The 19,955-nt window shown below is 38.5% G+C and overlaps 2 protein-coding genes across 2 annotated transcripts; both read right to left on the bottom strand.

Annotated features, from left to right (window-relative positions):
* Positions 1-813: 813 nt before the first annotated feature.
* On the bottom strand, positions 814-2,619 carry LOC133616543 (transcription factor JunD-like). The gene has a single exon (XM_061975948.2). The coding sequence runs from the start codon at positions 2,412-2,414 to the stop codon at positions 1,626-1,628; it is 789 nt and encodes a 262-aa protein (XP_061831932.2). The 5' UTR covers positions 2,415-2,619; the 3' UTR covers positions 814-1,625.
* A 7,368-nt stretch (positions 2,620-9,987) lies between these two features.
* On the bottom strand, positions 9,988-16,539 carry lsm4 (LSM4 homolog, U6 small nuclear RNA and mRNA degradation associated). Its single transcript, XM_061975951.2, has 5 exons — positions 16,412-16,539; positions 16,027-16,068; positions 14,520-14,618; positions 12,370-12,550; positions 9,988-10,570 (listed from the first exon to the last, which is right to left on the bottom strand). Exons 1-5 carry the CDS (start codon positions 16,412-16,414, stop codon positions 10,467-10,469), a joined length of 429 nt encoding a protein of 142 aa, XP_061831935.1. The 5' UTR covers positions 16,415-16,539; the 3' UTR covers positions 9,988-10,466.
* Positions 16,540-19,955: the final 3,416 nt, after the last annotated feature.

The raw sequence follows: 19,955 nt of genomic DNA, 5'->3' as shown, positions 1-19,955 counted from the left end.
CTGCTTGATAATTCTGATTGATTACAAAACTTTAAGGAGGTTATCACAGAAGTAAACAAGGTACAAGTCAAACTTTTGCATACTCTTAATATCCAATGATATTAATATATATTGTGTGTGTATGTATGCATGTATATATAATATACTGTATGTATATATATAATGTTACTTTACATGCTTTCGGCCCTCAGCGACATTTTTTTAGCACAATGCGACCCCCCAAGTCAAAATGTTTGGACACCCCTGTGCTACGCCAAAGGATCACTTAATGTAATAGCATATGTGCAATTCAGTTTATTAGATTCATTTTTTAAATAGTTTTTTATTTTCCTATATTCAAACAGTGTTACTGCTCAAACTGTTTTGTAATGTTTACAGTGGCCAAACATATTAAATATACTTGTTAAATAAAACCTCTACCTTGTTTTTAATGAATACTTAGGCTTAATAAGCTACTGTATTTTAATGTCGGTCATTATGGTGGTACTTATGTTTTCTGTGGTGGTACTTGGCGAAAAAAGTTGGAGGACCACTGCTATATTGGATTAAAAGAGTGTAAATGTGACCAAAGAGTGATATTTTATGTGTAGAGGGCCCTCATATTTTTTTAGAAGGTTATAAACACTTGTTTTTAATGCTCTAGCTATGAAAATAGTTGCTTTTTAAATAATGATACCTACTTAGCGGAAATTAACTTATCGTGGTCGTTTTCGGAACCAATTAACAGCACTAAATGAGGTGGGCCGACTCTACTGACCTTTATTGCATCTTTATTGGGCAAAAGTGGCCCCTGCTTAATAAAAACAACGAAAACACTGAAAATACTGCATTTATTGTAAACATGACACATGTTTGTTTTAGCCATCGGCTTGCAACATTGAAAAGAGAATAAATACATAAATAATAGTTGGAAGAACGCACAACTGTAATTCGAACTGATTCATATCACCATGTGACACTACTGTGGGCTACATTCCATTTTGTCAACAACATGCAATGTTTAAAGTAGTTTGCAGTCTAAAACTTGAATGAAATTTGACAGTATTTTTTTTTTTCAAAATGCATCCTCAATTCAATAATAATAATAATAGATTTTATTTGAAAAAAGCACTTTACATAGAGTAAACAACCTCAAAGTGCTACAGTGTATTGAAAAAATAAAAATAAAAAGATCATTTAAAATAAATAAATAAATAAAAACTAGAACAGTCAAATAGCTAAAATTAGTATGCATACATCTAAAAAAAGAGGCTTTTATTTTTTATTTTTAAGAAGGGCTTTTAAGCCTTTTTCAAAAGCATCCACAGTCTGTGGTGCCCTCAGGTGGTCAGGGAGAGCGTTCCACAGACTGGGAGCAGCATTTACAATGTTTAGGTCCTAAATTTTGCATTTTTAAGCATAATAGTGGCTAAATAAAGTACAAATATAAATACTGTAGTAACTGGAGGAGACCAAATCAATCAGGATCGTGGCCACAGGAAGCATCATCTTGACCTACATTTACTGAAAAAAAATCCTGTAAATACTCAAACAAAGACCAATTAAGTTCATTTCATCCACATGTATGTGCTATAAAGCTGCTTTGTGATCATACATCAAGTCTTGCGTCCATGTCCACGGTGGACCTAGTGGACCGGAACCTCGTGCGGCAGCAGCTGACATCCGTTGCTCACGTGGGTCAGGACCTTCTCCTTCAGACGGGCCACTTGCTGCCTGAGGACGCCGGCCGTCGAGGCCAAGTCGGTGTTGTTGTTCTTCAGCGTCTTCACCTTGTCCTCCAACCTGGAGATCCTCTCCAGCTTGCGCCTCCGACACTTGGAAGCCGCGATCCGATTCCTGAGCCGCTTCCGGTCGGCCTTGAGACGCTCCTGAGAGTCCATGTCGACGGGGGACAGCGGCGGGCTCTCCCCGAAGCTCTGCACGTCCGGGACGGTCTGAGGCTCCTCCTTGGCCGCCGGGCACCGGGAGAGCTCCGGTTCCACCGACGGGGCTCCGCTGAAATGATGAGACAGCGGCGGGAGAGGGAAGGGCGCCGCGTCCGTCGAGTAGTCGTCGACGGCGGTGTCGTAACTGTTCAGGTTGGTATACACCGGTCGTTCCAGCTGCATGGTGAGGTTGGCGGCCGGATCCAGACTGCTGCTTGCGGGCTGGTTCTGCTTGTGTAGGTCCTCCAGCGCTTTGACGAAGCCCTCCGCGAACTCCTGCTCGTCCGCGGCGGTTTTGGGGTACAGGAAGTGAGCGCTGGTCGGCGTCGTGGTGACCATGCCGTTCGACTGGATGATAAGCCTCTCCAGGTCCGGGGAGGACAGTTTGAGCAGACCCAGGTCCGGAGAACCGAGCAGCCCGTCGGCGTCTCGAAGGTGTGACTGTGGCTTCATGCTCGGGTCCGCCAGGCTTAAGTTAACATCCTTCATTATTCTTCAAAACCTTTTACATTGCCGTCCTGTCCGTAACCTGGCAGACAAGCCTCGGGGCGAACGTCGGTCGTCACTTTCACTTCCGCTTATTAGCGGCTGCTTCCAAGCGAGAAATGCACGCGCTCGACGCGCCTCCAGCATTTCTAGCCTCTCGAGTTCTGTTATGTCACAGCAGCGCATGCGCATTGTCGACAAACCACGTTTCGGACTGGGTGCTACTGGAAAATGAGGACAACGCAGAGACATGAATGGAGGAAGACGTCTCACTCTGCTCTGCATGGAAATCAATATACCGCCATGAGAAATATACTTATTGTTGCTATGTTAAAAAAAAGATTAATAATTCAATACATTCAACGTTGTCTTCAGAAGTTTTCTAATGCTATGTATTTCCCAGCATTATTGTGTGAATGCTCCAAAGCATTCACACAATTCATCTGCTGCAATGCAAGCAGCCCATATTATTTTTGCTCATATTTCAACTTTTATTATGGGACTGCTGCAATGCAAGCACCCCATTCACTGCTGTTTAGCACGGGATCTTTTTTTTTTAACAAAGTAGTGAATGGGGTGCTTGCATTGCAGCAGTCCCATAATGAAAGTTGAAGTATGAGCAAAAATAATATGGGCTGCTTGCATTGCAGCAGATGAATTTTGGTGTAGAAAACCATATGTAAATTCAAATTCAAATCGCCATTCTCATGTTGTACGATTCAGTATCGATTCTCATTTTTCAAAAATCGATTTTCTTTTTATTTTATTTTTTTTCCATTTTGTTTTCTTTCTTTTTTTTTAATTAATCAATCCAACAAAGCAATACCATAACAATGCAATCCAATTCCAAAACCAAACCCGACCAAGCAACACTCAGAACTGCAATAAACAGAGCAATTGAGAGGAGACACAAACACGTCACAGAACAATCCAAAAGTAGTGAAACAAAAATGAATATTATCAACAACAGTATCAATATTAGTTACAATTTCAACATAGCAGTGATTAAAAATCCCTCATTGACATTATCATTAGACATTTATAAAAAAAAAAAAAAAAAGAACAATAGTGTCACAGTGGCTTACACTTGCATCGCATCTCATAAGCTTGACAACACATTGTGTCCAATATTTTCACAAAGATAAAATAAGTCATATTTTTGGTTCATTTAATAGTTAAAACAAATTTACATTATTGCAATCAGTTGATAAAACATTGTCCTTTACAATTATAAAAGCTTTTTACAAAAATCTACTACTCTGCTTGCATGTCAGCAGACTGGGGTAGATCCTGCTGAAATCCTATGTATTGAATGAATAGAGAATTGTTTTGAATCGGAAAAATATCGTTTTTGAATCGAGAATCGCGTTGAATCGAAATAATTTATTTATAATCAAATCGTGACCCCAAGAATCGATATTGAATCGAATCGTGGGACACCCAAAGATTCGCAGCCCTAGTGTGAATGCTTTGGAGCATTCACACAATAATGCTGGGAAATACATTGCATTAGAAAACTTCTGAAGACAATAACGCTGAATTTATTGAATTCTTAATCCTTTTTTTTAACATAGCAACAATAAGTATATTTCTCATGGGAACATTTCAAGTTTCAATGGCGACGTTATTCACGATTTAACAAAAAAATGCGCCAATATTTTTTGCAAAAAGGGGCCAGTTGAATGGGTATGCCTATTTTGTCTAATACGAGACGAACCAGCCAACGTACCCCCACATATGTTATACCGCCGGAAAGGTTTCGTTTGCGCCGATGGCGGAAATCTAAATTGGGAACATTTCGTGTTACCATGGCAGCGCTATTCACGAACAAATCAAACAATGGGCCAATTGATTAGGTAGGGCGCTTTGGTCTAATACGAGACGAACCAACCAACGAACCCCCACATATGTTATACCGTCGGAAAGGTCTACTGTCCGCCTATGGGCATATTTTAAATTGGGAACATTTCAAGTTTCAATGACGACGCTATTCACGATTTAACAAAAAAACGTACCAATTTTTTTGCAAAAATGGGCCAATTGAATGGGTACGCCTAATACGAGACGAACCGGCCAACGTACCCCCACATACTGTATGTTATACCGTCAGAAAGGTCTCGGTCGCCCCGATAGGCGTATTCTAAATTGGGAACATTTCGTGTTACCATGGCAATGCTATTCACAAACAAACAAAAAACACCTTTTGGCTTCCGGCCAGAGGTCCAGGGCACAGATTGCAGGCCCATCAAAATTTCCACGGAATTTCCTCGTTCGACTTATTTTTCTACCTTCCACATTTTTCACCCTATTCAAACCGTTCCAACTTCAAACTGTTCAGCCTATTCGGGAATCACAGGCTTTCCCTTGACAAATTCCAAAAATTCCCAGATTTCCCGGGACATTCTTTCCCATTCAAAATGAATTGCCCATTTTTCAAACTTCCACCATTTCCACATTGTTCAACCTGTTCAAACCATTCCACCTTCAACACATTCCACCATTCAGGAAATTCAAACTATATTTTTTCCAAGTTCCAAAAAACTCCAGGATTTTCCAGAATTCCTGGTTTTCCAAAGCCCTACTTCCACCCTTTTTTCTGGCGACTACTCCTCCCACATTTTTCAAACCACTTCAAACGTTCCACCGTCAAAACATTCGTTTTAATTAGGACAAAAAACAAACTGAAAAAATTCCTGGTTTTCCCCAAATTCCTGGAATTCCGTAATACCATCTCTCAATTTAACATGTTACTACTTCAACATTTCTCGACCGATTTGAAAAAGTTCAACACCAACCATTTCAACTCATTCAGACCATTCAAGTTTTTTACAATTAAAAAAAAAATCCGGCTTTTCCCGAAATTCACACATTTTTGGGAAATTCTCATTTAAATCAATGGGACATTCTTCAAAGTTCCACAATTCCCACATTTTTCAACTGATTCAAACTGTCCCAACTTCATAATACTCAGCCTGTTCAGGAATTGTGTGCTCTACTTCAACAATTCTAAAAACAATTCCAGGATTTCAGTTCAACTTCAGCATTGGAGCATTCACACGCAAATCCTTCAGGAATTGCCTCATCTAGTTAACCTTAATTTTCTAATGCATGTATTGCACAGCATTATTACCCTCGGTTTTTAAATGCAATATATTGCACAGCATTATTATCCTCAGTTTTCTAATGCTATTTATTGCCAAGCATTATTACCCTCAGAAGATTTCTAGTGCTTTGTATTTCCCAGCATTATTACCCTCAGTTTTCTAATGCTATGTATAGCCCAGCATTATTACCCTCGGTTTTTAAATGCAATATATTGCACAGCATTATTATCCTCAGTTTTCTAATGCTATTTATTGCCAAGCATTATTACCCTCAGAAGATTTCTAGTGCTTTGTATTTCCCAGCATTATTACCCTCAGTTTTCTAATGCAATGTATTGCCCAGCATTATTATCCTCAGAAGTTTTCTAGTGCTATGTATTTCCCAGCAAGCATTATTACCCTCAATAGTTTTAACATGTATTGTCATGCAATATTACCCTTAGTTTTTTAATGCTATAGGATAGGATAGGACAGACATTTATTTATCCACGATGGGGGAAATTACGTTGTTGCAGTGCAGTTTTTTTTTTACATATAGGAGCAGAAGTAAAACATAATGAAAAACAAAAAATTTTAATAAATCAATCAATCAATCAATCAAAGATTACTTACCGTATTTTTCGGAGTATAAGTCGCACCTGCCGAAAATGCATAATAAAGAAGGAAAAAAACATATATAAGTCGCACTGGAGTATAAGTCATATTTTTGGGGGAAATTGATTTGATAAAACCCAACACCAAGAATAGACATTTGAAAGGCAATTTAAAATAAATAAAGAATAGTGAACAACAGGCTGAATAAGTGTACGTTATATGAGGCATAAATAACCAACTGAGAACGTGCCTGGTATGTTAACCACGCAATATATTACAGTAAGAGTCATTCAAATAACTATAACATAAAGAACATGCTATACGTTTACCAAACAATCTGTCACTCCTAATCGCTAAATCCCATGAAATCTTATACGTCTAGTCTCTTACGTGAATGAGCTAAATAATATTATTTGATATTTTACGGTAATGTGTTAATAATTTCACACATAAGTCGCTCCTGAGTTAAGTCGCACCCCCGGCCAAACTATGAAAAAAAACTGCGACTTATAGTCCGAAAAATACGGTATATAGCCCTAAATCATGAGTGTCTCAAAGGGCTGCACGAGCCACAATGACATAAATACTACATATTGGGCACTAATATGTATAAATCAGTGACGTGCGGTGAGGTTCATGACTGGTGAGGCACTGACTTCATCACAGTCAGATTTACAAACATATGAACCCTAAAGAGTATCTTATTCACCATTTGATTGGCAGCAGTTAACGGGTTATGTTTAAAAGCTCATACCAGCATTCTTCCCTGCTTGGCACTCAGCATCAAGGGTTGGAATTGGGGGTTAAATCACCAAAAATTATTCCCGGGCGCGGCGCCGCTGCTACCCACTGCTCCCCTCACATCCCAGGGGGTGTGCAAGGGGTTGGGTCAAATGCAGATGACAAATTTCACCACACCTAGTGTGTGTGTGACAATCATTGGTACTTTAACTTAACTTTAACTTTACACATACAAACTGTAGCACACAAAAAAAGCACATTTAATAAAAAAAACGTTATGGTCTTACCTTTACTTTTAAGTGCGGGAACAGTGGTGTTCGTGTTGGAGGAGTTGTGAATGAATGAAATATGAAATCCGTGCTGCAGTCTGCAGATGTACCTAATGTTGTGTCCCTGCAGTCGTTCACGGCTCCTCCGGCGCGAGCATTGTTGTTTTTGCACTTTTTGGCTTCTTGTTAAGTGACTTTTTTTGGGTGGATTCGGTCTTGCACGTGGAGGGTTTGGGTGTGGGTTTTGGTTGGTGTAGCTCTCCCGTCGGGGGGTGCATTCTGTGGCAGAGGTGCATTAACCGGCACCAGGAGGCGGGATTGTTTTAACTACACAGTGCGTCTTCGCAGCAGTTTTATGATTGCTCAGCACAAGAAATATGTTACACACATACAGTTGTTGACAAAATACACTGTACATTATATACCTCAGCTAACTAAACTATGGAAATGTATAATATAATTCATATAGCAATACAGTCTCACTGCACAGCAGGCCAGCAGTTAGCCGAGTCCGCAATCCATGTTGAGGCACAACTGAGTGACGTGCCTCAACTGGCTGCTGATCACCGCACCGTCTCTTCTCAGTATTTGAATGGCAAATGGGAAAATTCAACGATTTTGAATAAAAATAATCTAAAACTGGTGAAGTTAAATGGAAAATAACTTTATAGTATAATCACTGGATACATATAACAATTTAATTTTTTTTTTTTTCTTTTTACATTTTTTTTCTTTCCATGATCACCTGCCTCCAGTGACCGCACGTCCCTGGTATAAATAAAACAAAAAACACTAAGATCCGTATTGCACATCAAGAAAAAAAGATTCTTCTTGCACTTTGGATGTAATAGTCTAATGCAGAAGGAGCTACTCAGGGCCTCCACAGTGCTGTATATGGGGTAAGAGGGATTGAACATTATGGATGTCAACTTGGTCAGCATTCTTCTGTCAACCACCTCCTCAATGCTGTCTAGTGGGAAGCCTAGGACAGAGTCAGCTCTCAATCAGTTTATTAAGTCTGTTCCTGTCTCTGACCGTGCTGCCCGCACTCCAGCAAACGACGGTATAGAACACCGCACGAGTGTCGTAAAAAGTGCGCAGCAGTGACCCGCACACCCCAAAGGACCTCAGTCTCCTTAAGAGGTGTCGGCGACTTCGACCCTTCTTGTACACAGCGTTTAAATTGTGAGTCCAGTCCAGTTTATTGTTGAGGGGAACACCCAGGTATTTAAATGAGTCTACTATTTCTATGTCTGACCTGAATTGCCTACTAGTTTTCTAGTTTAGCAAAAAGAATCTAACCTATTTTTGCTAAAACGAACAAGACTAGGATTTTTTTTTGTTGAAAATAGTTCCCTCATTAAAGAGTTCCCAGAACACTTCAGTGCGTCACAGCCTATAGGCTCCATCCCACTGCAAAGCAATGTGTGGGCGGATCACATGATGCTGCTTGTGACGTAAATTCCCTGTTGGACTGTGGCGGAAATAAAAAGGCGTCATTTGTGTCGTGTGTAGTCTGTCTGCTCGGGAGGTTTAGTGCGAGGAAACATGTTTTGCAGTACAATAAAAAGAATAATAAATAAATCACATTAGTCGGCTTATATGGAGGGATGGGGTAGAAGTAAGCAAATTAAACCTTCCAAAAAAGGTTGTCTTAAACCGTGGATAATTAGACGGAGGTGTAGAATTGTTCTGGAAGGCAGGGATTATAGAAGCATTTCTATAAATATGTTCTGCATCTAAATATGCCTTCTTCCTGCAGGGAAGTGAGGGGGTGTGCCGCCTGCCTGTATCAGCTAGTCGCCTTCATGCTCATTCTGGAAGAGGATGGGAGACAAATGTGAGTATGGGGGGGGGGGGGGATCAAGGGGTTACCATGGCAACATAAGCAGAGTGACGCAGGTAAGAGCAGGGGAAAGACAGGGAGGTGGTGATTGGTTTTTCAACTGCATACGTGTGTGTGTGTGTGTGTGTGGGTGTCGAAGACAGAAGATGCACACATAACATCTATCTGACATGCTTGGAGTTCAACCATTTTGGTTTCTATTCTATTTTGGTTTTCTATTCAGTGACTCTCGTTGCATCCTAACTGCAATCACGCCATGGTTTCTTTGTTTCCAACATGCTGAACAAGTTACATTCAGGAACATCACGTGATTTGCACAATTCAACACGTCTGAAAAGGAGTAGGAAGAGGCACAGCTTATTAATCAATACCCCTTTTTCATATATATCACTGATAAGTCATTCATAAGACATGCTTTCTTACGATGGCATTTCACATTTAAATCATATATACATATATCCATTTATATTTTTAAATTTTTTGGACTTTCATTTTATTTAATAAATTTGGGCTCCACTTTGGAGACTACTGGTATGACATTTGCGCAATGTTAAAGAAGAAATGAAAGATTTTAAAACAAAAAATATATACATATTTATATACAATATACGATTATATATTAAATTAAATACTGTAATTTGATTCATTTGTTAATGTGTGTATAAGTACCACGAGTAGTTTACAATAGAAAACCTTTAAAAGGTCAAATTGAAGGCTAAATGTCAGCAGTAATAAGAGTCGTCCACAAAAAAAGTTATTCTAGCTGAGGAATGAGTACAGTAAAAAAACAGCCCTCTAGTGATACCTGGTGGACATATGGAGAATGACATGCAAGCAGAGCTATATTGCGTCCCTTTTTCAGTTAATAGTGTTGTCATGTTCGTGTTCGCCTTCCGCCCGAATGCAGCTGAGATAGGCTCCAGCACCCCCCGCAACCCCGAAAGGGACAAGCGGTAGAAAATGAATTAATTCCTGCAGCTCTTTGAAATCTTACGAGCAAACTATAAAGACGAATGCAGCACTTTAAACAAAACAACCTTTATTCCCATGTGCTCGTGTACATACATTACAGCATCTATTGTCATAAAAAAGATCACAACACACACGTTGGGCTTGCAGCCTTACAAGAACAACCTTTTTTATACACAAATTGTACAATGCTTCAACTCAAGTGTTCGTGATAAACACAAAATGTCACAAAATATCAGAATAATAAAGAGCAGAGTTGGAAAAAAATTCAGATCAATTAAACTAAGGTAGGGCACAGGTGCCATGCAAAGTACACTCAAGAGACACAAGTTGAGAACATGCAGAAATGAAAACCCGATTCCTGTGTACCGCACGACACAAATTTCTGATCCATGTCTGCCTACAAGCTGGAAATGGTACACTGCAATCAGACCTAAATCAGCACAACATGTTTCATCTCGACCACTTGAGTGTCAGTTCTTATTTGAGTGCTGAGGAACTTGCCTTGTACGTTTGATAATATTTCACCATGTTAGTGTTGGTTCTTCATCCCCTGTGCTTTGCCAGGTTTCTTTTCCTGCTGCTGCTGACCTCGTCCGGCACCGCTCATTCCTCGACCGCGGCCCCCAAACACACCTATGGACAGGAAGAAAGTCAGTTGGTAACTCCTTCATGTGCTGAGGTGACTGTAAAAGTAGAGATGTCCGATAATGGCTTTTTTGCCGATATCCGATATTCCGATATTGTCCAACTCCGATATCGACCAATACCGATATATACAGTCGTGGAATTAACACATTAGTATGCCTAATTTTGTTGTGATGCCCCGCTGGATGCATTAAACAATGTAACAAGGTTTTCCAAATTAAATCAACTCAAGTTATGGAAAAAAAATGCCAACATGGCACTGCCATATTTATTATTGAAGTCACAAAGTGCATTATTTTTTTTAACATGCCTCAAAACAGCCGCTTGGAATTTGGGACATGCTCTCCCTGAGAGAGCATGAGGAGGTTGAGGTGGGCGGTTCTGGGTATTTGTTCTGTTGTGTTTATGTTGTGTTACGGTGCGGATGTTCTCCCGAAATGTGTTTGTCATTCTTGTTTGGTGTGGGTTCACAGTGTGGCGCATATTTGTAACAGTGTTAAAGTTGTTTATACAGCCACCCTCAGTGTGACCTGTATGGCTGTTGACCAAGTACGCTTTGCATTCACTTGTGTGTGTGAAAAGCAGTAGATATTATGTGATTGGGCCGGCACGCAAAGGAAGCGCCTTTAAGGTTTATTGGTGCTCTGTACTTCTCCCTACGTCCGTGTACACAGCGGCGTTTTAAAAGGTCATACATTTTACTTTTTGAAACCGATACAGATAATTTTGAAACCGACACCGATAATTTCCGATATTACATTTTACAGCATTTATCGGCCGATAATATCAGCAGTCCGATATTATCGGACATCCCTAATGAAGGCCATATGATTTCTGCATTTACATAGCCGCGGACGGAGTCACGTAATTAGCCAATAAAACGGAATTTGCATTAAACGCAGAATATTACGAAAATGTACATAAATTTAAGTGAAATGTTGTTTTTGTGAGGAAAAAGAACATTTGTTTGGGAAAATAATGTGTCCGGTAGCGCTCATTTATAAACTACGACACTAAAGCGAGCAAAAACAATCCATACACCCACAACACATCTCATCTGCTTGTGTTGTTGTGAACGACATCATCCATGTAAGATCAAACAGAACAGTGGTCGCAACTTGAGAGGCCATCTCTCTTTTTAACAGCCTGAAGTGTGTCGCCTTTTTACTCGTCACGCTGAGAACAACAGCACAGCATACATCCCCCCCTTAACAATAATACCGCAGCGCGCCACATCCGGTCTGACTGCGCTTACAGAATAAGATTTCAAAAAAGTACCTTGCACAAGCAAAATGTACTTAAAGCATTTATTTATACATCTACACAATTACTATGCTTTGACCTAAAATACTGGTTTAAATTGTCATAAGCTGAGCGCCAAACAATGTGAGGATTTTGGCATTTCATTAACAAATATTAAATAAAATTGGCACAAAGTGTACATACACTCCAACTATTTTCTCTTTGTTGGTAAAATAAGTGTAAAAAACGAAATAAAATGTTTTTTAAACAAAAAATTATTTGTATTGTTTTTTTTCTATTACTATTGTTATTTAAATGTATTGTCATTGCTAATTATATTTAACTTGTGGTTTATTCGTTACATAAATACTCATGTTTTCAAATTACTGAGTAATCGTGTAATTAATCATAATTACAATATCAATCAAAAATAATCGTAACTATTATTTTTGCCATAATCGTTCACCCCTAGTCTTGAGACAGTTGACAAAGGAGAACACAGTTTTTTATTCTAGTTGACGCAAAGCATGAGAAGCAAAGCTCACCACGGCCTCCTGCTCCTCTTCCTTTGCCCTGCTGTTTGTTCTGCTGGGCGCCTCCCCTTCCTCGACCCTTGGAAACCACCTCCTCCTTCACCATGTCAATGATCTCGTCTGGGATTCGCAGATACTTAATGGTACTTCCTCGGATGTAGCACTCAGGCATCCTCCAGAACTTGTCACCATCCTGCAAGGGAGAGAATTGAGGCGTCAAGCACAATGCACAGACTAAAAAGCCTTTCTGGGACCAATTATGGGGCAGGACTTAAAGGACTCATAGCGTCCAGATGACCAAGATTAGCAAACAAGTTCTCTTTATGGCTTTTTTTCTCTTAAAAATGAATCTGGCAGTCATTTACCAAAAGATAAATTCTTAACTAACTGTACTTGGAACACCTCCTTTTCCATCGCCAGACTCATTATGGCGCCCCCTCTTGGTGTGACGTCATCTACAGCAGTGTTTATCAACCTTTTCTGAGCCAAGGCACATTTTTTTCATTGAAAATATCTCGAGACACACTACGAGCAGAAAACATAAAAAAATGAAACTCAGCAGTCGATATTGACGATAAAAAGTTGTTCTCGCAATTGTTGGATATGAATTCAAACCATAACCAACCATGCATCACTATAGCTCTTGTCTCAAAGTAGGTGTACTGTCATGACCTGTCACATCACGCCGTGACTTATTTGGAGGTTTTTTTTAATGTTTTTCTGTGTGTAGTGTTTTAGTTCTTGTCTTGCGCTCCTATTTTGTTGTTGATTGTCTTGTCATGTACGGATGTACTTTGTGGACGCCGTCTGCTGCTCCACACGCTGTAAGTCTTTGCTGTCGTCCAGCATTCTGTTTTTGTTTACTTTGCGGCCAGTTCAGTTTTTGCTTCGTTTTGCATAGCCACCCCTAAGCTTCAATGCCTTTTGTTTATTTTCTGGTTTAAGCATTAGATACCTTTTTACCTGCACACTGCCTCCCGCCCTCGTCTGCATATTGTGATCACGACAAACCATGTTCCCGCCATCTACAAAGCAATTAGCTACCTGCTGCCACCTACTGATATGGAAGAGTATTACACGGTTACTCTGCCGAGCTCTAGACAGCACAGACACTCAACAACGGCACATTTGCGGATTATAATTACTGGTTTGCATAAAATATTTTTAACCCAATTAGGTGAAATTACATAATCTCCCACGGCACACCAGACAATATCTCACGGTACACTAGTGTGCCGCGGCACAGCGGTTGAAAAACACTGATCTACAGAACTCAAGCCTATTTCCCCACATAGACAGTGTGAATAAAGGCATGTAAAACTATTATTTTAATCACTTAATTGCATGTTTTTGTCGCCCTGTTCCATGATTACTTCAAAACTGATATGGTAAACATAAGCGAAAAATTGATACAAAAAAAAACAAAATTTTCAGACTTTCCTGCTCTACTAGACACCATAGCCTGTGTTTTCTTATGCTCTTTCATCATTACCTTAAGCATATTCAGGAAAAACAGTAGAAGAGGACACAAAATAGACTACTAACAACTTACGAACCTTGTTTTTCTCTCATTCTGACTCAGATTTTCTCCACTCAAGGGTGCTCCTGATTTTCAATGTTTTGCCACCCATCCAAATTCCGACCAAAACCCTTCTTTAAAGTGGAATGAATAAAATTATTGCTGCCAATTCACTCCTATTGCTTGTTTCGTCCCATTTTGCATGAGTCAATTTGGGTGGAGAGGTCCTTACTTTATTCATACAGTGCATCCGGAAAGTATTCACAATTCGCTTCACTTTGTCCACATTTTTTATGTTACAGCCTTATTCCAAATTGGAATAACTACATTTTTGACCTCAAAATTACCTTAATAATACCCCATTATGGCAATGTCAGGATTGGTGTTTGAGATCAGCATTAAAAGGCAATGGCCAATCACATACTTTTAAACAAAAATCGTCCAATACGGACTGGTACATGTCTATTGTAAATTAAGATCGCAATGTCCCCTCCCATTTTTTGTGTTTTAGAATGACCACAATCAGCCACCTATGATGCTACTAATGCTCAGAGTTTCATATTATCAGAACTACAAGTTTCTGTACTAATTAGGAGAGGAAATTAAGTGAGCGTGGTGAGTTCAAGGAGAAGCTGAGTCATACCCGAGAGGTACAGATGACTTCTCTCAAGTTGATGTTCATCCAGTTGTCGCAGCTGACCAGGTGGCCGTTATACGTCTCTCCATTCTTCAGCTCCACCAGCTGTTGGGGAAAAAACAACAAACATGACAAACGGCACACTTAACAGAAACAAACCCTGCGAGATTTCGCAATGCTGCGATCGCATCAACTCTTGGAAATTCCACCAATGATCGTGAATGGCCGCAACCTGGCAACTTTGTCCGATCGCTTCAATATCCCCACAGATCAACGTAATTTTTTTCACAATCAATTTTGTCCTAGAGCACGGGTGTCAAAGTCAAGGCCCACGGGCCAGATCCGGCCCGTGAATGAAATATCTATGGCCCCCAGGATGATATTTGATTAGTATTAAAACGAGCCCGCAGGCCATAGCCGCCTGCTGCTGTTTTGCACTTCATCAGTGTTGGTGTTGGCGCTAGGAATTTTCAAAATGGGGTACCAGGGACTTTTTTGCCGATATCCAATATTCCGATATTGTCCAACTCTTAATTACCGATTCCCATATCAACCGATACCAATATATACAGTCGTGGAATTAACACATTATTATGCCTAATTTTGTTGAGATGCCCTGCTGGATGCATTAAACAATGTAACAAGGTTTTCCAAAATAAATCAACTCAAGTTATGGAAAAAAAAGCCAACATGGCACTGCCATATTTATTATTGAAATCACAAAGTGCATTATTTTTTTTAACATGCCTCAAAACAGCAGCTTGGAATTTGGGACATGCTCTCCCTGAGAGAGCATGAGGAGGTTGAGGGGGGCGGGGTTGAGGGCAGCGGGGGGTGTATAATGTAGCGTCCCGAAGAGTTAATTCTGCAAGGGGTTCTGGGTATTTGTTCTGTTGTGTTACGGTACGGATGTTCTCCCGAAATGTGTTTATCATTCTTGTTTGGTGTGGGTTCACAGTGTGGTGCATATTTGTAACAGTGTTAAAGTTGTGTATACGGCCACCCTCAGTGTGACCTGTATGGCTGTTGACCAAGTATGCATGCATTCACATATGTGAGTGGGCCGGCACGCAAAGGCAGTGCCTTTAAAGTTTAATGGCGCTCTGTACTTCTCCCTACGTCCATGTACCACTCCGTACAGCGGCGTTTTAAAAAGTCATTTATTTTACTTTTTGAAACTGATACCGATTATTTCCGATATCACATTTTAAAGCATTTATCGGCCAATAATATCAGACTGCCGATATTATCGGACATCTCTAGTTTTTAGATGTCTTTAGAGCGCTTTTTAGGCGGAATAGAGCGGCTCTCATTTGCTATATTAGCTGACTTTTGCTATAGTTTATTTACGAGTTAGAATGCATTAAAAAAGAAAAACATATGTGTTCTTGTCTCATATAAGGGTTGTGAATGATAGGCAAAATTCCCCCAGAAAGTGCTTTTTCCCTTTAGTACGGTCATGCCAACTGTAGGGAATCACTGCTCTTGTCCAGAAGAATGCATATCGCCTCACCATTGGATGGTTCTGGGCCGTCTTCAGCAGTGACAAAGGAAGCTGTAAAATACATTGACAAACTTCATTATTCTGTCCGCGAATATTTACAAATAGTGCAGATAAACAAGTCAAATAATCGCGTCACGGCGAGCATTACGTATTTAGATGGATATATATGCTTTCACACAGCAAGAGATGGTTCGGCAATTCAGTAACTCGCTACTAAAAGTATTTACAAAATGTTGTATTTCAGAGCTAACTTACCTAGCTAGCCGCCGAGCGGTTTTCATTGTTGCTAATGCTCACGTTCCAGTTAACTACCCAACATGCGTATTAATCAAAAACAAGTTCATATTTACGAAAGCAAGAGTATGAATAAGCAAACACACAATATGTTACGTACCATTTTTGACGGATAATCTTTACTATTTCAATGTTGTTTGGAGTAGCCTTTCGCACGCTAGAAAGCCTTGCCTTCGTTTTCTTCTTCTTGAAATAATGTTCAGGCGAATGTTGTTAGCTGCTTCCCCCTACAGGTGAAAATAGGTATGACACCAGCATGCTGTCAACAGAGGAGGAAAAAAAATGCTCCTAAAATATTGTAGTCAACTAAAAGTACAGTTGTTTTGCTGAAAATCAAGTAAAATAAAAACATACCTGATTTAAAATGTAGGGAAAAGTGATTTGAAATGTAGGGATTGATTGATTGATTGATTGATTGATTGATTGATTGATTGAAACTTTTATTAGTAGATTGCACAGTACAGTACATATTCCGTACAATTGACCACTAAATGGTAACACCCGAATAAGTTTTTCAACTTGTTTAAGTTGGGGTCCACGTAATCAATTCATGGTAAAAGTGTGTTCTTTAATTAAACAACACCCTTGTGAATTAAAACCAAAAAGCAAATGAATAATTATTTTTGCAGCATTACCTAAGAGCCATAGTAGCATTAAACAGGCCTGAGTGAGCACAATGTGTTCGTCATGTCCTCATGTATCATGTCTTTTTATTTTTTTCGGACGATAATGTGCAATAATGTTATATGTGTATATGTATATATATGCATATGTAATGGATATATGCATGTGTGTGGATATATACATATATATATAGATACATATCTTATTTTTTTAAATTTATTTATTTAATTTAAAAAAAATGTTATTTATTTTTTTTTTTACTATTATTATTACTAAATTATTGTGTATGCACCTTAGGGGATCTAAATTCTATTCTATTCTATTCTATTCTACTCTATTCTATTCTAAACATTTGTTTGCATACTTCCTGTATAAATGGGTGACTTATTAGACGTGACAAACGAAATGGAAAAATAAGAAAGAAAGAAAAGAAACGCAAAAATATAACTTTAATAATTTCAGGAATACATATGAGAGGAAAAGTACAGAAAGATATTGTAAAAATGACTTTAAAAGTTAACGTAACTTGACCTAAAAAATGTTATCCCTTAAGTATTTTTGTTTGGAAACTGGAAAGTCTTTTTTGGATCTGTTCCAAGTAATAACCTGTAGGATATTAATATTATGAAATGATATTGCTCCAATAGTCTCTATACATTTACAATTGCAGTTGACCATTTGTTCACAATTGAGCTAATGTTTGGGGTTTCCAGACTTTTTCTAGTGAGGGCCGCGCACTGAAAAATCAAAGCATGCGCGGGCCATTTTTATATTTTTCATTTTTAAAACCAATACAATATGTAGATTGTTTTTAAACTTTGGGCTCCCCTCAAGTATGGACCATGGGAACTGGGATAAAATAAAATAAAGTTGTTTTTTTTCAATACTTAAATGTCTAGATCAACTTCAGATCCATCAGTCGATACAAAGTTTTAATTTTAGTTTATGTTTTATGCCTTTTTTGTTAAAGAAAACATAGTTTCTATGGCAAAAACACAAAATAATGCAATATGTTCCCCCTCCAAAAATTTCAAAGTAGAATATTTGATGTGAAGTATTTGGAGCCTTAAATAGGTCAATAATTAGCTTAGCTGTATAATCACTCGCCATACAGCAACAGCTTATATCTGTCTATTACCTTACCGCTTCTATGTTAGCTAGCTCTCTTTGTTTATAATGTATATTTTCTGCTGGATCTACTCTCTATTTTATGCTGCCCTTTTTTTCTTTTTTTTTGCTGCAGTTGTTACATATACTGTAATATTGTACATGGTAATTGGGATTTGTTATATATTGTATATATTATATAAAAATATAATGTAATATAATAATATCATATATCAGTATATATTATATACTGTATATATAATATGTAAATATTACATATATGTTATATTTTATACTGCTACTCTGGTACATGTTTAGTCTACTTTATACCTGCATTATCCTTTCCATCCTTACCCTTTCCATGCTTTGTGACTGAGGTACTGTGTGGAACAATTTCCCTTGTGGATCAATAACGTTTGTCTAAGTCTAAGTCTAATTCATAACAACATTGATTTTGATTCATTATTATTTTTTAACAATGACAGTTCTACAAATTTTAAATCCAACTAAAATTCATAAAAGTATTACAAATAAGTCATACATTGTTTTAAAAATGTTTACTTTCAGCACTTACATTTCTCGATTAACTTCAGATCTATCCGTCGATTATACATTTTTATAGTATTTTTATGTGTTTTTTTGTTTGTTTTATGCAATTTTTGTCATAGAAAACTTAGTTTTTAATGGCAAACACAAAATATGGAATATTTCTCCCAAGAAATATTTCAAAGTTGAATATTTGATGTGAAATATTGGAGCCTTGAATAGGTCAATAATTCTTAACAACATTGATTTCAATTCATTTCATTTCATTTCATTTATTTCAGGCAATGACATAAAAAAAAAGTACAAAGTTGACAACACATAATAATATAATTTAATATAGTGTAAAAGGCAATGTATAGTATGTAATGCATGATTATCCAGTTTTGCCTGAAAGGGAGTGGGAAGAATATAATGTAATTAATCACACCCCCAGTTCTCCATTCAGTGATTATTCCCATGAGGTTTCACTGTTACTTTGTTTAAGGATCATAATACAAATGTTGTATCATAGTGGCATTACCACAGGTAACAATAATTATTACCTCCAATTAGCACCTCCAAAACCCTCAAATCTAGACTCCAAACATCCCAGAACAAGCTAGTCAGGTTACTTCTAGACCTCCACCCCAGATCACACCTCACTCCAACCCACTTCTCCAAAGTGGGCTGGAGGACAGAGCCTAGTCTATAAAATCCGCTACACCTCCCTGATACCGAAGTACATGTCAAACTACTTCCATAATGTAAATGAACGCCATAACCACAACACCAGGGGGAGTTCCACAAACCATGTTAAACCCAGATTCCGATGTAACAAAGGTCTTAACTCATTCTCCTTCTATGCCACATCAATATGGAATGCACTCCCAACAGATGTAAAAGAAAGTGCATCTCTATCCTCCTTTAAAACCGCACTAAAACAACACCTCCAGGCAACTACAACCCTAGACTAACACCCTCCCCACTCCACATCCCACCTCCCCGGATTGTAAATAACCAAATGTAAATAATCAAATGTATTTCTAATGTATATACTTGTTCTTATGCTACCTGAACTCACTATGTTCTCTGCTCGCTGTACATATCCTACCAAGTCAGACCTACACTGTTTCAATGCCCATTTCTCTGATGATGCAATTGTTGATGACTGAAGTGCTGTTATCAACCAAACCCTCCTCATACCACCCCCCCGGATTGTAAATAATTCAATGTATATACTCTGATGATTAACTTGTGTGATGACTGTATTATGATGATAGTATATATTTGTACCATGAATTGATTTACGTGGACCCCGACTTAAACAAGTTGAAAAACTTATTCGGGTGTTACCATTTAGTGGTCAATTGTACGGAATATGTACTGAA

This window comes from Nerophis lumbriciformis, linkage group LG14 (assembly GCF_033978685.3).
Source record: "Nerophis lumbriciformis linkage group LG14, RoL_Nlum_v2.1, whole genome shotgun sequence".
Taxonomy (NCBI): Eukaryota; Metazoa; Chordata; class Actinopteri; order Syngnathiformes; family Syngnathidae; genus Nerophis; species Nerophis lumbriciformis.
Note: the sequence above shows the minus strand (reverse complement) of the source record. Positions and strands in the feature narration are given on the sequence as shown.

Bases quoted from the DNA above. Each gene is read 5' to 3' on its own strand.
- LOC133616543 (XM_061975948.2), bottom strand. From the start codon at position 2,414: ATGAAGGATGTTAACTTAAGCCTGGCGGACCCGAGCATGAAGCCACAG.
- lsm4 (XM_061975951.2), bottom strand. The intron at 14,619-16,026 runs GTGAGGCGATAT...TTTCCCCAACAG, and splicing joins CGGCCCAGAACCATCCAATG to CTGGTGGAGCTGAAGAATGG. The intron at 10,571-12,369 runs GTGAGCTTTGCT...TCCTGTCCATAG, and splicing joins AAGAGGAGCAGGAGGCCGTG to GTGTGTTTGGGGGCCGCGGT.